Source organism: Salvelinus fontinalis, chromosome 3, assembly GCF_029448725.1.
Source record: "Salvelinus fontinalis isolate EN_2023a chromosome 3, ASM2944872v1, whole genome shotgun sequence".
NCBI classification, from domain to species: Eukaryota; Metazoa; Chordata; class Actinopteri; order Salmoniformes; family Salmonidae; genus Salvelinus; species Salvelinus fontinalis.
This window is the reverse complement of record NC_074667.1, coordinates 32,752,320-32,774,398: the sequence shown is the minus strand read 5'-3', so window position 1 is coordinate 32,774,398 and position 22,079 is coordinate 32,752,320. Positions and strand designations below refer to the sequence as shown.

At 42.8% G+C, this 22,079-nt stretch overlaps 1 protein-coding gene across 23 annotated transcripts in view; it reads left to right on the top strand.

The window, feature by feature from the left end:
• The window catches only part of LOC129844718 (CUGBP Elav-like family member 4), a 112,587-nt gene that overhangs the window by 73,110 nt on the left and 17,398 nt on the right, over positions 1–22,079 (top strand). For 17 of the 23 annotated variants that reach the window (XM_055912913.1, XM_055912861.1, XM_055912837.1 and 14 more), the window contains exons 3-4: positions 13,483–13,531; positions 16,251–16,379. In XM_055912913.1, the coding sequence (XP_055768888.1) occupies positions 13,483–13,531; positions 16,251–16,379 (178 nt within the window). The remainder of the gene's footprint in view (positions 1–13,482; positions 13,532–16,250; positions 16,380–22,079) is intronic. The other 6 variants (XM_055912922.1, XM_055912942.1, XM_055912879.1 and 3 more) reach the window with 1 other exon arrangement.

Here is a 22,079-nt window from a genome sequence, read left to right as displayed (position 1 = left end):
AACCAACTTGACAGAGCTTGAAGAATATATATTTTTTTATAATGTGCAAATATTGTACAAGCCAGGAATGCAAAGCTCTTAGAGACTTACCCAGAAAAACTCATAGCTGTAATCTCTGCCAAGGTTGATTCTAACATACATTGACTCAGGGGGTTGAATACATATGCAATCAAGATATATTAGTGTTTCAATTTTTGACAAATGTTAATAGTTTTATTCCACTGTGTATTTTGTGTAGATCGTTGACAAAAAATTACAATTACAAAAAAAATGTACCTTGTAACACTACAAAATATCCATCTGCACGGATGACTGTAAGTCACTTAGAATAAAAGCATCAGCTAAATGGCATATATTATTAGAATCCCCATGAAAAAGTTACAGAGGCTGTTGATTGCCGGCATACTGTATGTCTAATTATATAGCAATCTGTGTGTGTGTGTGTGTGGGGGGGGGGGGCATGTGTGTGCGTGTGTGCGTGCGTACGTGTGTGTATGTGTGTGTATGTGTGTGTATGTGTGTGTGCGCGCGCGTGTGTGTATGTGTGTGTATGTGTGTGTGCGCGCGTACGTGTGTGTATGTGTGTGTATGTGTGTGTATGTGTGTGTATGTGTGTGTATGTGTGTGTATGTGTGTGTGTGTGTATGTGTGTGTATGTGTGTGTGCGCGCGTACTTGTGTGTATGTGTGTATGTGTGTGTATGTGTGTGTATGTGTGTGTATGTGTGTGTGTATGTGTGTGTATGTGTGTGTATGTGTGTGTATGTGTGTGTGTGTGTGTATGTGTGTGTATGTGTGTGTATGTGTATGTATGTGTGTGTATGTGTGTGTACGTGTGTGTATGTGTGTGTACGTGTGTGTATGTGTGTGTATGTGTGTGTATGTGTGTGTACGTGTGTGTACGTGTGTGTACGTGTGTGTATGTGTGTGTATGTGTGTGTATGTGTGTGTACGTGTGTGTATGTGTGTGTATGTGTGTGTATGTGTGTGTATGTGTATGTACGTGTGTGTATGTGTGTGTATGTGTGTGTGCGCGCGCGTGTGTGTATGTGTGTGTGCGCGCGTACGTGTGTATGTGTGTGTATGTGTGTGTATGTGTGTGTATGTGTGTGTGCGCGCGTACTTGTGTGTATGTGTGTATGTGTGTGTATGTGTGTGTGTGTATGTGTGTGTATGTGTGTGTATGTGTGTGTGCGCGCGTACTTGTGTGTATGTGTGTATGTGTGTGTATGTGTGTGTATGTGTGTGTATGTGTGTGTATGTGTGTGTATGTGTGTGTGCGCGCGCGTGTGTGTATGTGTGTGTATGTGTGTGTGCGCGCGCGCGTGTTGTAGAGTTATTCTCATCCAAACAACACATCTCCACATTCTATTATTATCTCGCTGTAATATGATGCTGGTTGAAGACTCAATGACCTGCCATTGTCACAATCTCTGATGGATTTTTTGCAGACAGACTAAAATAAGGCAAATGTATATATTTTTAATATATATACATTACCAGTCAAAAGTTTGGACACACCTACTCATTCAAAGGTTTTTCTTCATTTACATTTTTATTATATACATTGTAGAATAGTAGTGAAGACATCAAAACTATGAAATAACACGTATGGAATCATGTAGTAACCAAAAAAAGTGTTAAACAAATCTAAATATATTTGAGATTTGAGATTTTTCAATAGAAGCCACCCTTTGCCTTGATGACAGCTTTGCACAGTCTTGGCATTTTCTCAGTCGGCTTCATGTGGTAGTTGGACCGCAGAATGAAGGAAAAGCAGTCAACAAGTACTCAGTATATGTGGGAACTCCTTCAAGACTGTTGGAAAATAATTTCTCATGAAGCTGGTGGAGAGAATGCCAAGAGTGTGCAAAGCTGTCATCAAGGCAAAGGGTGGCTACTTTGAAGAATCTAAAATATATTTAACACTTTTTTGGTTGCTACATTATTCCATATGTGTTATTTCAGTGTTGTTATCTTCACTATTATTCTTCAATATATAAAATAGTAAAAATGTTGAAAAACCCTTGAATGAGAAGGTGTGTCCAAACTGTTGACTGCTACTGCATGTTTTTGTTCAGCCACACTTTATTTGAATAGTCCCCTGTAAATTGTCTATAGATGCTTAAACTTTCAACAAACTGCAACTTGAAGAGAAAGGGACCAGACATATTAACAGGATGAGAGATAGAGGAGGTAGATTGGTTAAAAACAGTTGACAGAAAGGATATGAAAAGAGGTTTGAGAAAGAAAGTGGCCAGGGATGACATGATAACTTGAGCTTTTCCAAAAGTATTTTTTATTTTTCTCTCTGCCTTGCATTTGAAACTGTATGTGACTTGACACTCACCCAGTACCATTTTCTGTGAGTTCCTTTTAAGATTAAATGTGTTCTAGAGAGAGGGTGGTTACAATCGAAGAAATTAATAGTGAAAGATTGGGGCTGCGAATTGTAAATAACTGAAGAAAAAGAAACTGAGCATGGGTTGTGTTTTGTTGTGATGGGGAAAGGGGTTTTACATTGATCAGGGGGAAACTTGAATGCTAAATGTGTGTGTGTGTGTGTTGTGTGTTGTGTGTGTGTGTGTGTGTGTGTGTGTGTGTGTGTGTGTGTGTGTGTGTGTGTGTGTGTGTGTGTGTGTGTGTGTGTGTGTGTGTGTGTGTGTGTGTGTGTGTGTGTGTGTGTGTGTGTGTGTGTGTAGACATGTACCCTGAAATGCATGACTCCTCATTAGTGAAGCAGTGTACGACCATATCAGAGTTTGAGTAGTTGGCTGGCTGCAAGGAAACGATTAGAGAAGCACAGACTGACTGTGCAAATTCATCATTTATCAAGATGTTTTTTATTTAGTATTTGTTTTGCTTCCTCCCCCATGACTGACTCGCTACACAATCCGCGGCCAAACAAGTAGGCCAAGCCATTACATTCTTGGAGAATTTGTCTCTCCTCCCGTATTTGCGAGATGTGAAAGAATATGACTGGCCCTGTCTGACCATCGTGAGGAGGGGTGGGAGAGGAAGCAAGAATTGGTAACAATTTACTTTACAGTCCCATCACAGATGGTAGTTAGAAAACAACAGTAATAATTTATACTTTCTGGTAGAGTTTTGAAATTGATCAATCATATTGCTAACTATTGCCACCACAGTGTGTGTGGTATCCGTGGGGATTAAACAACAGAGAACAAAAATACACGTTTTGTTTGATGGCCAATACAATTGTATGTTATGTTAAAGCATCAAAAGGTACTTAGTGCTACTTCTTTCAATGAATACAGAAGAAACCAAAAGTAAGCTATTAGTAATAGTAATGTCATAACATTATGCAATGTCTAAGTAAACACCAGGTAAATTGAATTCGGTAGCAAAAGACTACTGCTACAATCTGAAGAAGGAATATGAAAGTAAGATAGTCTCTTTCTCACTGTAAGAATTTCCAGCAGTGCTCTCTCGTTTTAATAATGAAATGACCTCCCCTCCGGTGTCAGACTTTCTCATAAATGTGATTCACTTTTTTCTTACTGCTATGATGAAAAAGTAGGTGTGTGTGTGTGTTCCCATAAAAATCCAAGTCAATGTAGAAATGACTAACCCCTGCGTTTCTATTTAGCAGTGAATCTATGGCAGCAGTGAATGAGGCAGAGTGGTGTAATTGGATTACATAATGGAGGGCAGCAGCAGACAATGTGTGTATGTGTGTGTTTTATATATACAGTTTTCACCCCCATTGGCATTTTTCCTATTTTGTTGCCTTACAACCTGGAATTAAAATAGATTTTTTGGAGGGGGTTTGTATCATTTGATTTACACAACATGCCTACCACTTTGAAGATGCAAACTATTATTTATTGTGAAACAAACAAGAAATAAGAAAAAAAACTATTAATCTCCCCTCCCCCCAGAGTCAATACTTTGTAGAGACACCATTTGCAGCAATTCAATTACAGCTGCAAGTCTCTTGGGGTATGTCTCCATAAGCTTGGCACATCTAGCCACTGGGATTTTTGCCCATTCTTCAAGGCAAAACTGCTCCAGCTCCATCAAGTTTGTTGGGTTTCACTTGTGTACAGCAATCTTTAAGTCATACCACAGATTCTCAATTGGATTGAGGTCTGGGCTTTGACTAGGCCATTCCAAGACATTTAAATGTGTCCCCTTAAACCACCCAAGTGTTGCTTTAGCAGTATGCTTAGGGTCATTGTCCAGCTAGAAGGTGAACCTCCGTCCCAGTCTCAAATCTCTGGAAGACTGAAATAGGTTTCCCTCAAGAATTTCCCTTTATTTAGTGCCATCCATCATTCCTTCAATTCTCAACAGTTTCTCAGTCCCTGCTGATGAAAACATCCCCATAGCTTGATACTGCCACCACCATGCTTCACTGTGGGGATGGTGTTCTCAGGGTGATGATGAGTGTTGGGTTTGCGCCAGACATAGCTTTTTCCTTGGTGGCCAAAAGGCTCCTTTTTAGTCTCATCTGACCAGAGTACCTTTGTCCATATGTTTGGGGAGTCTCCCACATGCCTTTTGGCGAACACCAAATGTGTTTGCTTATTTAAGCAACGGCTTTAAGCATTGGCTTTTTTCTGGCCACTCTTCCGTAAAGCCCAACTCTGTGGAGTGTACGACTTAAAGTGATCCGATGGACAGATACTCCAATCTCCACTGTGGAGCTTTGCAGCTCCTTCAGGGTTATCTTTGGTCTCTTTGTTGCCTCTCTGATTAATGCCCTCCTTGCCTGCTCAGTGAGTTTTGGTGGGCACCCCTCCCTTGGCAAGTTTGTTGTGGTGCCATATTCTATCCATTTCCATTTTTTTGCTCGCTGGGATATTCAAAGTTTCTGATATTTTTCTATAACCCAACACTGATCTGTAGTTCTCCACAACTTTGTCCCTGACCTGTTTGGAGAGATCCTTGGTCTTCATGGTGCCGCTTGCTTGGTGGTGGCCCTTGCTTAGTGGTGTTGCAGACTCTGGGGCCTTTCAGAACAGGTGTATATTTACTGAGATCTTGTGACGGATCATGTGACTCTTAGATTGCACACAGGTGGACTTTATTTAACTAATTATGTGACTTCTGAAGGTAATTGGTTGAACCAGATCTTATTTAGGGGCTTCATAGCAAAGGGGGTGAATACACATGCACGCACCACTTTCCCGGGTTTTTTTTTTTTTTTTTTTTAAACAAGTAATTTTTTCCTTTCACTTTACCAATTTGGACTGTTTTGTGTATGTCCATTACATGATATCCAAATTAAAATCAGGTTGTAATACAACAAAATTACAGGTTGTAATGCAACAAAATAGGAGAAACGCCAAGGGGGATGAATACTTTTGCAAGGCACTGTATGTTTAAATGTTCTATTGTCAAATACACCGGATAGGTGCAGGGTGTGTTGTTTTACAGGGTCAGCCATAGTAGTATGGCGACCCTGGAGCAAATTTCGTTTAACCTGTTTGGCGTGCAAGCCCGACCTTGGACCGAAAATGACACCCCTGCAGGGCGCGAAATTCAAAATCTATTTTTTTAAAATATTTAACTTTTACACATTAACAAGTCCAATACAGCATTTGAAAGATAAACATCTTGTCAATCCAGCCAACATGTCCGATTTTTTAAATGTTTTACAGAGAAAACACCACATATATTTATGTTAGCTCACCACCAAATACAAAAGTGGACAGACACGTATGAATTATGATTATGAAGTATGAATTATGATTGAAGTAGCATGCACAACCAACCGAAATAAACTAAAACCAACCTAAAGAGCCCAGAAAAAACGACCTCAGATGACAGTCATATAACATGTTACACAATAAATCTATGTTTTGTTCATAAAAAGTGCATATTTTAGCTATAAATCAGTTTTACATTGATGCTACCCAAAAATGCTAATACATAGCTTGAGTCTGAATCCAGCCGGGAGTAGCCAGAGAAAATACATACACCAACGTCGGCTACTAATTACACCTCATAAAACATTTCAGAAAAACATATGGTGGATAACTAATGAAAGACAGATATCGTGTGAATAAAGCCAACATTTCCGATTTTTGAAGTGTTTTACAGCGAAAACACAATATATCGTTATATTAGCTAACATCATAAGCTAGCATAAGGCAGCATTGATTCTAGTCAAGCGCTAGCCTAGCACAGTTAGCAGAGTTAGCATTCAACAGTTCGACATATATATGAAAAAGCATCCCAAATTGGGTCTTATCTTTCTTGGTACTCCATCAGAATGTTGTAACGGGGTCCAATGTCCAGTAGTCTTTAGTTGGGTTCCAGAACGAATTATTTCCCTCTTTGGTTAGCTAGCACGATAGCATTGCTGCGCTAGAAAGCGTTTCTTCAAAAAATTCTTCCGTCGTTTCACATCTACAGTCCAGAATAAATTGCAATAATATAATTAAAGTATATTGAAAAAACATACTTTAGGATGATTTTGTGACATGTATCAAATAATATCGTAGTCAGGCATCATATTCAACGTTATCTACCTTGTTCCAGAAGCCGAGACCAAATTATCCTTCGCGCCCGGATTTTTTTTTTAACTGCGCAGGTCTCACAAGAAGTTGTGTTATTCAGTCCAGGGACGAGATATTCGACTCCTTTCAATTCTCACTTCCGCATTACAGTCTGACGAACGCCTGTGACGTGTCTCTATCGTCCCAAGTCAAATGGCCTTTTATAGAGAAGGTCTTAAAGAGACACATCGCATTTTGGAAAACTCAATTCGGCTGGGAAAATGGCTGTAAAAATATTTCTGTTCGACTTAGAGAAACAATTCAAACCTTTTTAGAAACTACAGACTGTTATCTATCCAACAGTAGTAAATATATGCATATTGGAAAATAAAAAGTTTCTTAGGAGGCCGTTTGAAAATGTGCACACATTTTCCAGTTTTTTCAATATTCAGCGTGCAGCCATAACAGTTAAGTACCTTGCTCAATGGCACATCTTAACCAAAATGGCAGCGCAGTAGGACTTGTATGTCTGTCTTTGTCTTATCCCGTGTCTTATCCCATGTAAATAGCAGGTCTTTTTTTAATATATCTTAATCTCACTTTCTATCTACAAACTAAATATACTTTCCTGCAACCCGCCTCACCCAATGTGGTATGGATCTGCTATTTTTATTTCTTATAACTGGAATTTCCATCAGGAGCTAGCCAGCTAACTAGCTACTAGTCTTTGTTAGCCACGGCTAGCGGTCCTCGCCTTTTTCTCCCCGGCATCAGCCAGTCTTAGCTCGGACAATCATCTGCCAGTCTGCACAGCGCTATATCAACCAAGAGCATATCGGACTGCTTCTCTCCACCATATCACCAGATTCCTGCCGCTCTGGATCATTACACCGGATCATTACTCCGGATCATCACAGCTAGCTAGCTGCAAACGAGTGGCTACTGTTAGCTAACGCCTCTGTCCCGAAGCAAGCACCAGCTAGCCTTGAGCTAGCCTCGAGCTAGGCCCATATACCAGCTAATTCTAGGGCTACAATACCTCCTTCGCCAATTGGCCTGGACCCTTTATTGTCGACACGAAGCCCCGCCGATCCATCACGACTGGACTGCTGACGTGATCGCCCGATGTGGTCTCAACAGGCTATTCTGTTACGATATTGCCGAACCATAGTAGAACCATCTACTAGCCCCGGCCCGCTAGATTTTCTGAACGCTGTGTCCCCTGCTTGCCTAGCGTAGTAATGACTACCGAATAGCACCCTGACTCACCTATTGCTGCTCTTTTGACCCTATGATGATTCGGCTACACAGCTGATGCCTCCTGGACTGTTTCAATAACACGGTACCTCATTTTGTTTACCTGTCAGCCTCAAACTCAGGTCCTGTATGTACCTAACTGACCCACTCTGCCCATTCATCGCCATTTACCCGTTGTTGTCTTAGCTCTCCTGATCAACACCTGTGATTGCTTTATGCCTCTCTCTAATGTCAATATGCCTTGTCTACTGCTGTCTTAGCTAGTTTTTATTGTTTTATTTTACTGTAGAGCCCTCAGTCCCACTCAAAATGCCTTAGATAGCTCTTTCGTCCCACCCCACACACATGTGGAGACCTCACCTAGGTTAACTGATGCCTCCAGAGACTAAACCTCTCTCATCAACACTCAACGCATAGGTTTACCTCCACTGTACTCACATCCTACCATGCCTTTGTCTGTACATTATGCCTTGAATCTATTCTATTCTAATCTATACCACGCCCAGAAATCTGCTCCTTTTATTCTCTGTCCCCAACGCACTAGATGACCAGTTCTAATAGCCTTTAGCTGTACCCTTATCCTACTCCTCCTCTGTTCCTCTGGTGATGTAGAGGTTAACCCAGGTCCTGTAGCCCCCAGTTCCACTCCTATTCCCCAGGCGCTATCATTTGTAACCGTAAAAGCCTTGGTTTTATGCATGTTAACATCGGAAGCCTCCTCCCTAAGTTTGTTTTTTCCACTGCTTTAGCACACTCCGCCAACCCCGATGTCCTAGCTGTGTCTGAATCCTGGCTTAGGAAGACCAAAAATTCTGAAATGTCCATCCCCAACTACAACATTTTCCACCAAGATAGAACTGCCAAAGGGGGTGGAATTGCAATCTACTGCAGAGACAGCCTGCAGAGTTCTGTCATGCTATCCAGGTCTGTGCCTAAACAGTTCGAGCTTCTACTTTTAAAAATTCACCTTTCCAGAAATAAGTCTCTCACTGTTGCTGCTTGTTATACACCCCCCTCAGCCCCCATCTGTGCCCTGGACACCATATGTGAATGAATTGCTCCCCATTTATCTTCAGTTTGTACTGTTAGGTGACCTAAACTGGGATATGCTTAACACCCCAGCTGTCCTACAATTTAAGCTAGATGCCCTCAATCTCACACAAATTATCATGGAACCTACCAGGTACAACCCCAAATCCGTAAACACGGGCACTCTCATAGATATCATCCTGACCAACCTGCCCTCTAAATACACCTCTGCTGTCTTCAACCAGGATCTCAGCGACCACTGCCTCATTGCCAGCAGCATACCACTCTGCATACCACTGCTGGCTTGCTTCTGAAGCTAAGCAGGGTTGGTCCTGGTCAGTTCCTGGATGGGAGACAAGATGCTGCTGGAAGTGGTGTTGGGGGGCCAGTAGGAGGCACTCTTTCCTCTGGTCTAAAAAATATCCCAATGCCCCAGGGCAATGGTTGGGGACACTGCCCTGTGTAGGGTGCTGTCTTTCGGATGGGACGTTAAACGTGTGTCCTGACTCTCTGAGGTCATTAAAGATCCCATGGCACTTATTGTAAGAGTAGGCGTGTTAACCCCGGTGTCCTGGCTAAATTCCCAATCTGGCCCTCAAACCATCATGGTCACCTAATAATCCCCAGTTTACAATTGGCTCATTCATCCCCCTCCTCTCCCCTGTAACTATTCCCCAGGTCGTTGCTGTAAATGAGAATGTGTTCTCAGTCAATTTACCTGGTAAAATAATGGATAAATAAAAATAAATAAATTGCCTGCGTGTGTAATGGATCCGTGGTCAAATGACCACCCCTCATCACTGTCAAACGCTCCCTAAAACACTTCAGCGAACAGGCCTTTCTAATCGACCTGGCCCGGGTATCCTGGAAGGATTATTGGCACCCCTAAAGATTCTTATAAATAAAATCTGCATTAACATTCAACTTTTTTATGTTCATTCAGCTTAGGGAACTGTATTGTGGCCTTTCAAGGTGTCCTGTTACACTGGGATATAAGAAATGAGGTAACTCACAATTAAAAAACATCCATCACGGTGAGGAAAGGCAAAGAACTCACAAACGAAAGAGATGAATGGTTGTTGACCTTAATAAATCCAACAATGGGTAAAAAAAAATATATATAATATATTCCACTTAACAATAATTAAGACGTTTAAAACCACTGAAACAGTGGTAAACTCACTCAGACCACTCCCACACAGTCCTAGCAAAAATTCACTTGAGGAATTGCTCTTTGCTAAGGAGCTATTTTGGTTTATTTTTGACCACTTGAAAGATACTTAATTGCTATCCAGAAAATATTTGATATTGAGATAAAAACAGCTGCATTGGACCTTTAAACAACATCTCTTTCTTTGAGAAATTGTATTTGTATAAAATAATATAATTTTTTTAAATTGCATACAATATGGCTCAGTATCTGTATCCTTTATTTTATACAGTCGTTTTTTGCTCATCTTTATCAAGGGTGCCAATAATTTTGAAGGTGACTGTATATCATGTTCTCCAAGGCCACACAAAAAGACCTGCTGCTGCAGGAGTGGACTGTCATCACTGGAGCAACAATGGGCTGAGCCCTGTGTGTGTGAGTGCCTTTGCTAGTAAGAGAAGAAGCATGCTCCCAGAAAGGTATTTTTTGATGTGCGTGTGTGTGTGTGTGTGTGTGTGTGTGTGTGTGTGTGTGTGTGTGTGTGTGTGTGTGTGTGTGTGTGTGTGTGTGTGTGTGTGTGTGTGTGTGTGTGTGTGTGTGTGTGTGTGTGTGTGTGTGTGTGTGTGTGTGTGTGTGTGCGTGTGTGTGTGTGTTCGCATGTGTGCGTGCATTTGCAAGTGTGAATGAAGCAGAGAATTCTCAACTCACATGCAAACCGCACAACGTCTGTTTCTCACTAAGACACCGTGGGTGGATGTGCAAAGGGTGTGTGTGTGTGTGTGTGTGTGTGTGTGTGTGTGTGTGTGCGTGCGTGCGTGCGTGCGTGCGTGCGTGCGTGCGTTTAATGGTGCTCCTTTTTGTGAAATTGAGCTGGAGATGGTATTTTCTCTCTGAGGGAAGTGTATAATGGAGAATGTGGGCTAGATAGTTGAAGGCTGTTCTAAATGATGTTTAATGTTGCTCAATGCTTCCATCCTGCTGTCTTCTTTTAGTCCCACGTTTTTTTTAATCCACACTCTTTCTAGCCCTCTTTATCTCCCTTTTCTCTCTCTCTCGCTGTCTTTCGGTCTCTCCACCACTCTTTCCCTCTATCGTTCTCTCCGGCACCTCCTTCTCACTTTCCCTCTCTCTCTCTTTCGATATCAACAGCCAGGGTGATATAAATAATGCATCAAAGTACATTAAAAACATTAGCAAGGCGATGAAAGAGAGGGAGGAAAGCAGAGAGAGAAGGGGAAAGGGTGACTGGGTCTTAAACGAAGGAGTGTTATTGTGCATGGAGAGATTTTCCAGGCCTGGACTTTTTACACTGAGGAAAAGATGGTAAAAAATACAGTAATATACTAAATTGTTCCCCTAATATTGTCAACCTCTAGTTGTTTACTGTGTTTACAGGTCGTTAACGTTAGAGCCAAACATGGCTTTATTGAGCTCCATCTAATCCAGAGTGTTGGCCAGTCCACTAACCATGAATTTAATTCATTACGGTGTATCACTCAACAGTGTTTTTGTTTGGGTTAGTCTGTGCATTGTAATTGCAACAAATTGGGAGAATTTAAGAACCGTGACGCATACACCCTTTCGTACACTACCCGACAACACACACAGACAAACATGCGCACATCCACACACGTACACCCTGCGCTCTCTCTCTTTCCCCTCTGTGGCACGTAGTTCCTGCTCACCCCCCTCTCCCTTCCCTCCTGGCAGCGTGGCGATTGGCATATTAAAACATTGATTGGCAGCGAGCGTTTTGCGGCGTGTATTACTGAGACTGAAAGCATTGGGAAAGCAGCCAGGATTGACAGAAAGGCAGTGGAAGAATGGAAGGAGGAGTGTAAAGGATGAGTGTAAAGCAGGAATGGAAGGAGTAGTGTAAAGGAAAGAGGGGGAATGGAAGGAGGAGTGTAAAGGATGAGTGTAAAGCAGGAATGGAAGGAGTAGTGTAAAGGAAAGAGGGGGAATGGAAGGAGGAGTGTAAAGGATGAGTGTAAAGCAGGAATGGAAGGAGTAGTGTAAAGGAAAGAGGGGGAATGGAAGGAGGAGTGTAAAGGATGAGTGTAAAGCAGGAATGGAAGGAGTAGTGTAAAGGAAAGAGGGGGAATGGAAGGAGGAGTGTAAAGGATGAGTGTAAAGCAGGAATGGAAGGAGTAGTGTAAAGGAAAGAGGGGGAATGGAAGGAGGAGTGTAAAGGAAAGACGGGGAATGGAAGGAGTAGTGTAAAGGAAAGAGGGGGAATGGAAGGAGGAGTGTAAAGGAAAGAGGGGGAATGGAAGGAGGAGTGTAAAGGAAAGAGGGGGAATGGAAGGAGTGTAAAGGAAAGAGGGGGAATGGAAGGAGGAGTGTAAAGGAAAGAGGGGGAATGGAAGGAGGAGTGTAAAGGAAAGAGAGGGAATGGAAGGAGGAGTGTAAAGGAAAGAGGGGGAATGGAAGGAGGAGTGTAAAGGAAAGAGGGGGAATGGAAGGAGGAGTGTAAAGGAAAGAGGGGGAATGGAAGGAGTAGTGTAAAGGAAAGAGGGGGAATGGAAGGAGTGTAAAGGAAAGAGGGGGAATGGAAGGAGGAGTGTAAAGGAAAGAGGGGGAATGGAAGGAGGAGTGTAAAGGAAAGAGAGGGAATGGAAGGAGGAGTGTCTGGGCTGGCCAGCGAGAGCTAAAGAGGGCTCACATGCAGGGTGACAAGGCCTTATAGAAAAACTGGGTGTCTAGAGTAGTTAAAAGATAGACGGACAGATATATGGACAGACGGACATAGCCAGACCAATTCAAAATTATGTATCTACAGTATATACAGAATACAGTGAGGAGAACAAGTATTTGATCCTTTGGTCCTGCAGTGGCCTAGTCAGTCTCCAGACCTGAACCGAATAGAAAATCTTTGGAGGGAGCTGAAAGTCCGTATTGCCCAGCGACAGCCCCGAAACCTGAAGGATCTGGAGAAGGTCTGTATGTAGGAGTGGGCCAAAATCCCTGCTGCAGTGTGTGCAAACCTGGTCAAGAACTACAGGAAACGTATGATCTCTGTAATTGCAAACAAAGGTTTCTGTACCAAATATTAAGTTCTGCTTTTCTGATGTATCAAATACTTACAGTATGTCATGCAATAAAATGCGAATTAATTACTTAAAAATCATACAATGTGATTTTCGGGATTTTCGTCTCTCACAGTTGAAGTGTACCTATGATATAAATTACAGACCTCTACATGCTTTGTAAGTAGGAAAACCTGCAAAATCGGCAGTGTGTCAAATACTTGTTCTCCCCACTGTATATGGTGAACTGCAATGTACTTAAACAGAGCCTGCACAACAGCATCACACTACCAAACATGTAAGAAAACATCCTCTCTCTTTTCTCGCCATCCTTTTTCATCTCCCTCTCTAAATTCCTGCACCTGTACTATCAAATCAAGTCCTTCTCTCCCAACCAACGCAATTACATTATACAAAACACATTTACAAGACGTGTTACTTATTTTAGAAAGCTGTCATCAACATTTAGTAAATGGTGTGTAACTACTTGATGTTGAGTAAGCAATCCTAACATCTTTCCCTATCTCTCTCTCTTCTCTCTCTCTCTCCAGATGAACAGGCCTATCCAGGTGAAGCCTGCGGACAGCGAGAGTCGAGGAGGTAGTGCTCCACTTCTTTAAACTTGGCTGCCGTCCCACATCAGTGTCACCATTACCCCTCTCTTTCCACCCACCCACCCATGCGCTCGCACGCACACGCACGCACACGCACACACACACACACACACACACACACACACACACACACACACACACACACACACACACACACACACACACACACACACACTGTCCAACTCCCAACGTGTCACACTTAATGGCCCTACCTCGACGGGAACTGACAGAATCCCAGCCAGCCCCCACAGGGTTCTCAAACATTTGTAATGTGTCACATAAACATTGGTCACACTCTCTCTTTGTATTGCTCAACTCTCTTAAAATAAAGGTTCTCCGTCCAACACCAATTTAGTTTCGAAGTAAGCATAAGCGAGTTTTGAATAGCATCAGCTAGAGAGCGAGAGAGAGAGAGGAGAGGAAAAGAAGTAGAGCATGCAATGAGGAAAAAATCATATCGCGTGAGAGAGATAAAGGTGGAGAATGGGGGAGGAGGCAGGAGAGGGAGAAGGAAAGAAAGAAAGAGAGAGAAAGGTAGAGAGCATGTGAGGGGAAGAAGGACAGAAAGAGAGGGGGAGAGGGAGAGAGGAGGGAGAGAAGAAGAGAGAGAGAGGTAGAGAGAGTTACTGAGGGATTGCATCCCTGTTTATTCTAGTCCTCTCTAACTGTGATTGATGGAGCTGTGGAGTGAAGAGAGAAACAATTGGTGGGAGGGCTAGAGAGGGATTCTTACTTTTCTCCCTCACCCGCTCTCTTCCTCTACCTCTCAATCCCCCGTTTCTCACATCTCTCCCTCTCTCTTCTCTACCTTATTTTTCTCTTTCTCTATCCATCTCCTCTTTCTCTAAGTCCCTCTTCCTCAAATCCGGGCCTCGCACCACTGCTGGTTTTCATTCTTCCCCTCGAACCAGGGACTGATTCTGCCCTGAAAACACATTCAGGCATCTTAGCTTATTTGAAATGGAGGTATTGTGACTCGTTTTCTGGACACAGATTAAGGGTGTTTTCACACATAGTTCTGAGCTATAGTTCAAATCAGAGTTTGATTATTTGTTACATTGTATTTTCTTTTTTTCACTTGGTCCGGGTCGGTTTCGCATTGCCAAATGTCCAACGAACTAAAATGCCCAAACAAAACCTCATGTTAATACAAGTCATTTGTTTATGGGAGAAAAATGTTCACGTTAAATCCATCTATGATTATCAAAAGTAAAAATGTATGTCCCAAACTTCATATTACTTTCTTTTTGGTCTTCCAACAACATGGGAGGAGGAAACAGGAGGAAACAGGAGGAAACAGGGAGGAAACAGGAGGAAACAGGGAGGAAACAGGAGGAAACAGGGAGGAAACAGGAGGAAACAGGAGGAAACAGGGAGGAAACAGGGAGGAAACAGGGAGGAAACAGGGAGGAAACAGGGAGGAAACAGGGAGGAAACAGGAGGAAACAGGGAGGAAACAGGAGGAAACAGGGGGGAAACAGGGAGGAAACAGGGAGGAAACAGGGAGGAAACAGGAGGAAACAGGAGGAAACAGGAGGAAACAGGGTGGAAACAGGGAGGAAACAGGAGGAAACAGGAGGAAACAGGAGGAAACAGGGAGGAAACAGGGAGGAAACAGGGAGGAAACAGCGCCGCCCTAACTGCACCTTAAATGGGCTATTCTCAGTGCCCTGTATCCCCTAATCTGCATCGGATGCACTCATCAATGCGTTGCGATTTACAATGTTTCAAAGATATCAAGTTATGGTACTGTGTGGATCAAATGTACATAGTCAAACAACCAATAATACCTCTTGTTATTTTCCTGTGTTTGGTCTGGACTGCATTCTCATCTGCAGCGAACCGCACCACCATACAAATGGAATCAGACCGAGACCACCCTTTTTGAGTGAACCACGGTGCGTTGGTTAGTGTTCACACCAGTCCAAACTAACCGAACTAAAGGGGAAACCGTGCCAAAGTTGGGGAAAAAACGCTCCAAACCAATTTGGTGTGAAATCCCCCTAAATCTAGTCCTGGACTAAAACATGATTTAAATGGCGATTCTCCAATGAGCATAGTTTTTAATCCAGGAGTAGGGTTAATCTGTGTCAGGGAAACATTGAAACTCTCCCCAGAACGGCCTCACCATAGAGATGGTTCGATGGACATTCTCTAGTCAAAAACCTCTTTATGGTCCTATAGACTTGGTGTGTAAACATTGCATCACTTCAAACATCCCCGCCCTAGAGAGTCAAAGACTTATTGGTTCCTATTGATTTCATCTCAAAATGAATATGTTAGTGTGTTGTGTTAAGCATTGTTTCCCTCAGAGAGATGTAACGATTACTGGTGCCATCCCATGGGAACTGTGAAGACTTTGGCAGTCAATGTGCGTGTCCTCCATCCCTGATCTCCGGGCCACACTTGTAAACATTCCCCCTTGTGCAAGGCCAGAGCCGAGATTAGTCTTGTTGACTCTGCAAGGACAGCCTGTCAGGCAAAGGCAGCGGATGGAGCAGGCCCTAAACACACACACACAAACACACACGCTCTCAGCCTTGCACACTGAAAACTCGATACACTTGAAAACATTCACAGACACACACACACACACACACACACACACACACACACACACACACACACACACACACACACGTCACAAGTGCACACACACGTGTGCACACACATACCTGTTCATGACCAGTTCCTCTTTGTTTCAGAAGACAGAAAACTATTTGTGGGAATGCTCAACAAGCAGCAGTCCGAAGATGATGTGCGACGTCTCTTTGAGTCGTTTGGCAGCATTGAAGAGTGCACCATCCTTAGAGGTCCTGATGGAAACAGCAAAGGTCAGTGTTTGTGGTTCCACCACCACAGCTATGTAATGTTCATCATCACACCATAGCATTAAGGACATTTCAAACATGTCTTTATTTATTTGTATTTATTTGAGTTGGGATTGAAGCAATTAAATCATTGTCAACTTGACTTAACAATAGCCAGATGCATTGTATTCTATCATCACACTTTAGTGTGCTTTAATTTACGGGATTTATCTTAATTGGCATTTCGCCTATGCCTGGCTAACAGTGACCTTTTAGGAAGCTTCACCATACTCTTCATCAGGATCCGGGGTAAAGTTTCCCCTAGGTACAGATCTAGGATCAGATTCCCCTCCCTCAAGAATGACGCTGCAGTGGATAGCTGCCGTTTTAGGAGCCCCTGATCAACTCTGCTATTTTGTGGGGGTTTTTGCGTTTTTGTACATAATGTTCCGTCATCGTTTCCTATGACCGAAAAGATCTTCTGGACATCAGAACAGCAATCACTAACCTCGATTTGGACGAAGACGTCTACCTTAGTGATTCTTCAACCCAGGACATACTGCTCACCCCGGACAAGGCCCTAATCCCAGAGACTCGGAAAAGGAAGAGACGGTGTAAGAGAGGCCGACGTGCGGGCACCCTGACGAAACTATGTTGGCGAGTAAATAAACCGTGTCTACCCTCCTGGAAAACAAACTGTACAAGCTCCGTTGGAGACTATCCTATCAACAGGACCTGAAGAACTGTAATATCCTATTTTTCTCTGAGTCATGGCTGAACAAGGACATGGATAATATACACTGAGGGTCGGTAAAAATTAGGAACACCTTCCTAATATTGAGTTGCACCCCCTTTTTCCCCGAGAACAGCCTCAATTCGTCAGGGCATGGACTCTACAAGGTGTCGAAAGCGTTCCACAGGGATGCTGGCCCATGTTGACTCCAATGCTTCCCACGTTTGTGTCAAGTTGGCTGGATGTCCTCTGGTGGTGGAACATTCTTGATACACGCGGGAAACTGTGTGTGAAAAACCCTGCAGCGTTGCAGTTTTTGACACACTTAAACCGGTGCGCCTGGCACCTACTACCATACCCCGTTCAAAGGCACTTAAATATTTTGTCTTGCTCATTCAATGGCTGAATGGTCTCAAGGCTTAAATATCCTTATTTAACCTGTCTCCTCCCCTTCATCTACACTGACTGAAGTTGATTTAACAGGTGACATAATAAGAGATCATAGCTTTCACCTAGGCAGTCTGTGACATGGAAATAGCAGGTGTTCCTAATGTTTAGTACACTCAGCGTACACCTAGTTGGTTTTTCTATGCATCGACAGAATCAAACGACAGCCTCGGGTAAGCTCAAGGAGGGAGGTGTGTGTGTCTCTTTTTTTTTTTTTTTACAACAGATGGTGTCCAATCTCTAATATTAAGGAAATCTTGAGGTTTTGCTCGTCTGAGTTAGAATACCTCATGTAGACCATACTATTTAGTTTTCATCTATATTTTTCGTAGCTGTCTATTTACCACCACAAGCCAATGCTGCCACTAAGACTGCACTTATCGAGCTGTATAGGGTCATAAGCAAACAAGAAAATTCTCATCCAGAGGTGTTGCTCCTAATGGCCGGTGATTTTGAAGCAGGGAAACTGAAATCCGTCTTACGTCATTTCTACCAGCATGTCACCTGTGCAAATAGAGGAGACAAAACTCTAGACCACCTTAACTCCACACACAGAGACGCATACAAAGCTCTCCCTCGCCCTCCATTTGGCAAATCTGATTATTACTCTATCCTCCCGCTTACAAGCAAAAACTCAAACAGGAAGTACCAGTGAAGCGCTCAATACGGAAGTGGCCCGAGGAAGCTGATGCTAAACTACAGGACTGTTTTGCTGGCAAGTAATGGAATATGTTCTGGGACTCGTCCGATTGCATTGAGCAGTTTACCACATCAGTCACCGGCTTCATTTATAAGTGCATCGACGACATCGTCCCCACAGTGACCGCACGTACATATCCCAACCAGAAGCCATGGATTACAGGCAACATCCGCACTGAGCTAAAGGCTAGAGTTGCCACTTTCAAGGAGCGAGATGCTAATCTGGACTCTTATAAGAAATCTCGCTACGACCTCCGAGGAGCCATCAAACAGGCAAAGCATCAATGCAGGACTGAGATCGAATCCTACTAAGCTGGATCTGACGCTCGTCGGACGTTGCAGGGTTTGCAAACTATCACAGACTACAAAGGGAATCACAGCCATGAGCTGCCCAGTGACGCAAGCCTTCCAGATGAGCTAAATGCCTTCTATGCTCGCTTCAAGGAAAGCAACACTTAACCCTGAGTAAGACCTTTGAACAGGTTAACATACACAAGGTAGGACCTCCAGGGTGGCGCAGTGGTCTAGGGCACTGCAGCCACAGGAGTCGCTGGAGTACGATGAGACAAGGATATCCCTACCGGCCAAACCCTCCCTAACCCGGACGACGCTATGCCAATTGTGCGTCGCCCCACGGACCTCCCAATCGCGGCCGGCTGCGACAGAGCCTGGGCGCGAACCCAGAGACTCTGGTGGCGCAGCTAGCACTGCGATGCAGTGCCCTAGACCACTGCGCCACCCGGGAGGCCCTTACAGTTGGCTTTTGATGTTATTCAAAAGGCAACTATTCGAATTGAAACTTGTGATTAATGAAAGGAAAACAAAATGTATGGTTGTCTCTTCCCTGAAAGAAAACAGATGGAGTCACTTGCAGATTTGAACTATAAAAGGCCAGCAAATTGATAGGGTCAGCACCTCTCATTATCTTGTGATTTGGTTAGATGAAAAGCAGAATTTTAAACAGCACATTAATATTTTTACCAAGAAACTGAAATTGGGTTTCTATTTTAGGAACACATCTTACTTTTCAATGTTGGTCAGAAAGGATCTTGTTCAAAGCACCAGAGTTTTTTTAATCAGTGCTGGATTATGGTGATATTGTCTATGCAGGCCTCAGCAAATACCTTACAAACTCAGGACACAGTGTATCATGGTGTTTTAAGATTTATTAGAAATGCTAGATCACTTACACATGACTGTGATTTTAACCTGTCTGGCACCACCCCCCCCACCCCCACTGAAAAGGCAGAGCCGCGAAATTCAAAAAAAATATTTTTTTTAAATATTTAACTTTCACACATTAAAGTCCAATACAGCTAATGAAAGACACAGATCTTGTGAATCCAGCCAACATGTCCGATTTTAAAATGTTTTACAGGGAAGACACAATATGTAAAGATGTAAATCTATTAGCTAAACACATTAGCATAATCCACCATCTTTTCTTTGTCCACCAACACCAGTAGCTATCACCAATTCGGCTAAACTAAGATATTGATAGCCACTAACCAAGAAAAAACCTCCTCAGATGACAGTCTGATAACATATTTATGGTATAGGATAGGTTTTGTTAGAAAAATGTGCATATTTCAGGTAGATGTCATAGTTTACAATTGCACCCACCGTCACAAATGGACTAGAATAATTACAATGAGCAACGTGTTTACCTAACTACTAATCATCAAACATTTCGTAAAAATACACAGCATACACTAATCGAAAGACACAGATCCTGTGAATACAGACAATATTTCAGATTTTCTAAGTGTCTTACAGCGAAAACACAATAAATCGTTATATTAGCATAGCACATGTGCAAACATTACCCCAGCATTGATTCTAGCCAAAGAGAGCGATAACGTAAACATCGCCAAAATATGTTAATTTTTTCACTAACCTTCTCAGAATTCTTCAGATGACACTCCTGTAACATCACATTACAACATACATATACAGTTTGTTCGAAAATGTGCATATTTAGCCACCAAAATCATGGTTAGACAATGAGAAAAGTAGCCCAGCTGGTCAGAAAATGTCGTGCGCCATATTAGACAGTGATCTAGTAGTATACATAAATACTCATAAACGTGACTAAAAAATATAGGGTGGACAGCGATTGATAGACAATTTAATTCTTAATACAATCGCAGAATTACATTTTTGAAATTATCCTTACTTTTCAATACAGTTTGCGCCAAGCGAAGCTACGTCAAAAAAGATGGCGTCCTAAGCCATTAACATTTTTTGACAGAAACACGATTTATCATAATAAATTGTTCCTACTTTGAGCTGTTCTTCCATCAGAATCTTGGTCAAAGAATCCTTTCTTGGGTCCAATCGTCTTTTGGTCGAAAGCTGTCCTCTTGCCATGTAGAAATGCACATTGCGTTCGGCATGAACTGGAACGGTGCCCAGAGATTCACAGTGGCTCAGAAATAAATGTCCCAAAATCGCACTAAACGGATATAAATTGCTATAAAACGCTTTAAATTAACTACCTTAAAACCTGTTAAGGCTAGGGGGTGCTGTTGTCACTATTTATGGAAATCGTGTAATTTTTGAAACGGCTTCCTACAAAATTCTTGATCGTACAATATGCATATTATTATTATTATTGAATAGAAAACAGTCTATAGTTTCTATAGCCGTTGAAATTTTGTCTCTGAGTGGAACAGAACTCATTCTACAGCAATTTCCCTGACATGGAGTCAGATTTCACACATTTTGGCCCCTGTTCTGGAGTCAGTTTTAAGGCCACTGTTATTGCTATGAGTATACAGACACTGCTTACGTCTCCCCCCGGATGCCTTTACGTGATGACGCTTTGAATGGTATCGATTGCCCAATCACAGCCCCTATAAAACAAAAACACGTGTAGGTAGGAACTCTTTTCTAGGTGCGTCATGCGCGCGGAGGACACCGACCTACTGTTTTTCCAAGCATTAGTGTAGCCAGTTATATTTCTCCGGTCATTTTTCTACTCGTTATAGGAGTTAAAAACATCTTAATGCTATGGTGCAATGGACTTCTCTCTCCACCAGGAGGCTAAAGCACTGGTACACTTTTTGTGTACAAAGCATCGATGGGACAACTCCTTTTGTATCTCTGTTCCTTACTGACCAGATCAGTCACTCAATACAGTCTTCATTCACAGTCGCTGCTGTCCTTGTCTGTACCCAAGGCTGTGAACTGAGATGGGGAAACAATATTTTTCCCATAATGCCCCTTCATCCTGGAACATGCTTCAAAAGATGTTAAAGTTAGGGGAGTTAGTGTCCCTGCCTGTTTTTAAGACTCTGATCGACAACACTGTTTGTGATAGCTGCAGTTGTTTCTTATATCCAATTTAATCCGTAACTTGTGACACGAAGGATATATCATGGTCCACACACACCAACACAGTCGTAAAGAGGGCACGACAACACCTCTTCCCCCTCAGGAGGCTGAAAAGATTTGGAATAGGCCCTCAAATCCACAAAAAGTTCTACAGCTGCTCTATTGAGAGCATTTTCACTGGCTGCAGCACCACCTGGTCTGGCGCATGCTTGGCATCCAGCCGCAAGACGCTACAGATGTTACTGCGTACGGCCCAGTACATCACTGGGGCCGAGCTCCCTGCCATCCAGGACCTCTATACCAGGCGGTGTTAGATGAAGGCCCTACAAATGTCAAAGACTCCAGCCACCCAAGTCATACATAGTTCTCTCTGTTACCACACGGCAAGCGGTACCAATGCACCAAGAAAATACTAAACTGACCCAAGATCAGCGTCTAGGGGCAACTTCACCTTACACCCTTCATCAGTGCTCTTCATTGGCAGGCTTTAGTGGTAAACCTCATTAGGT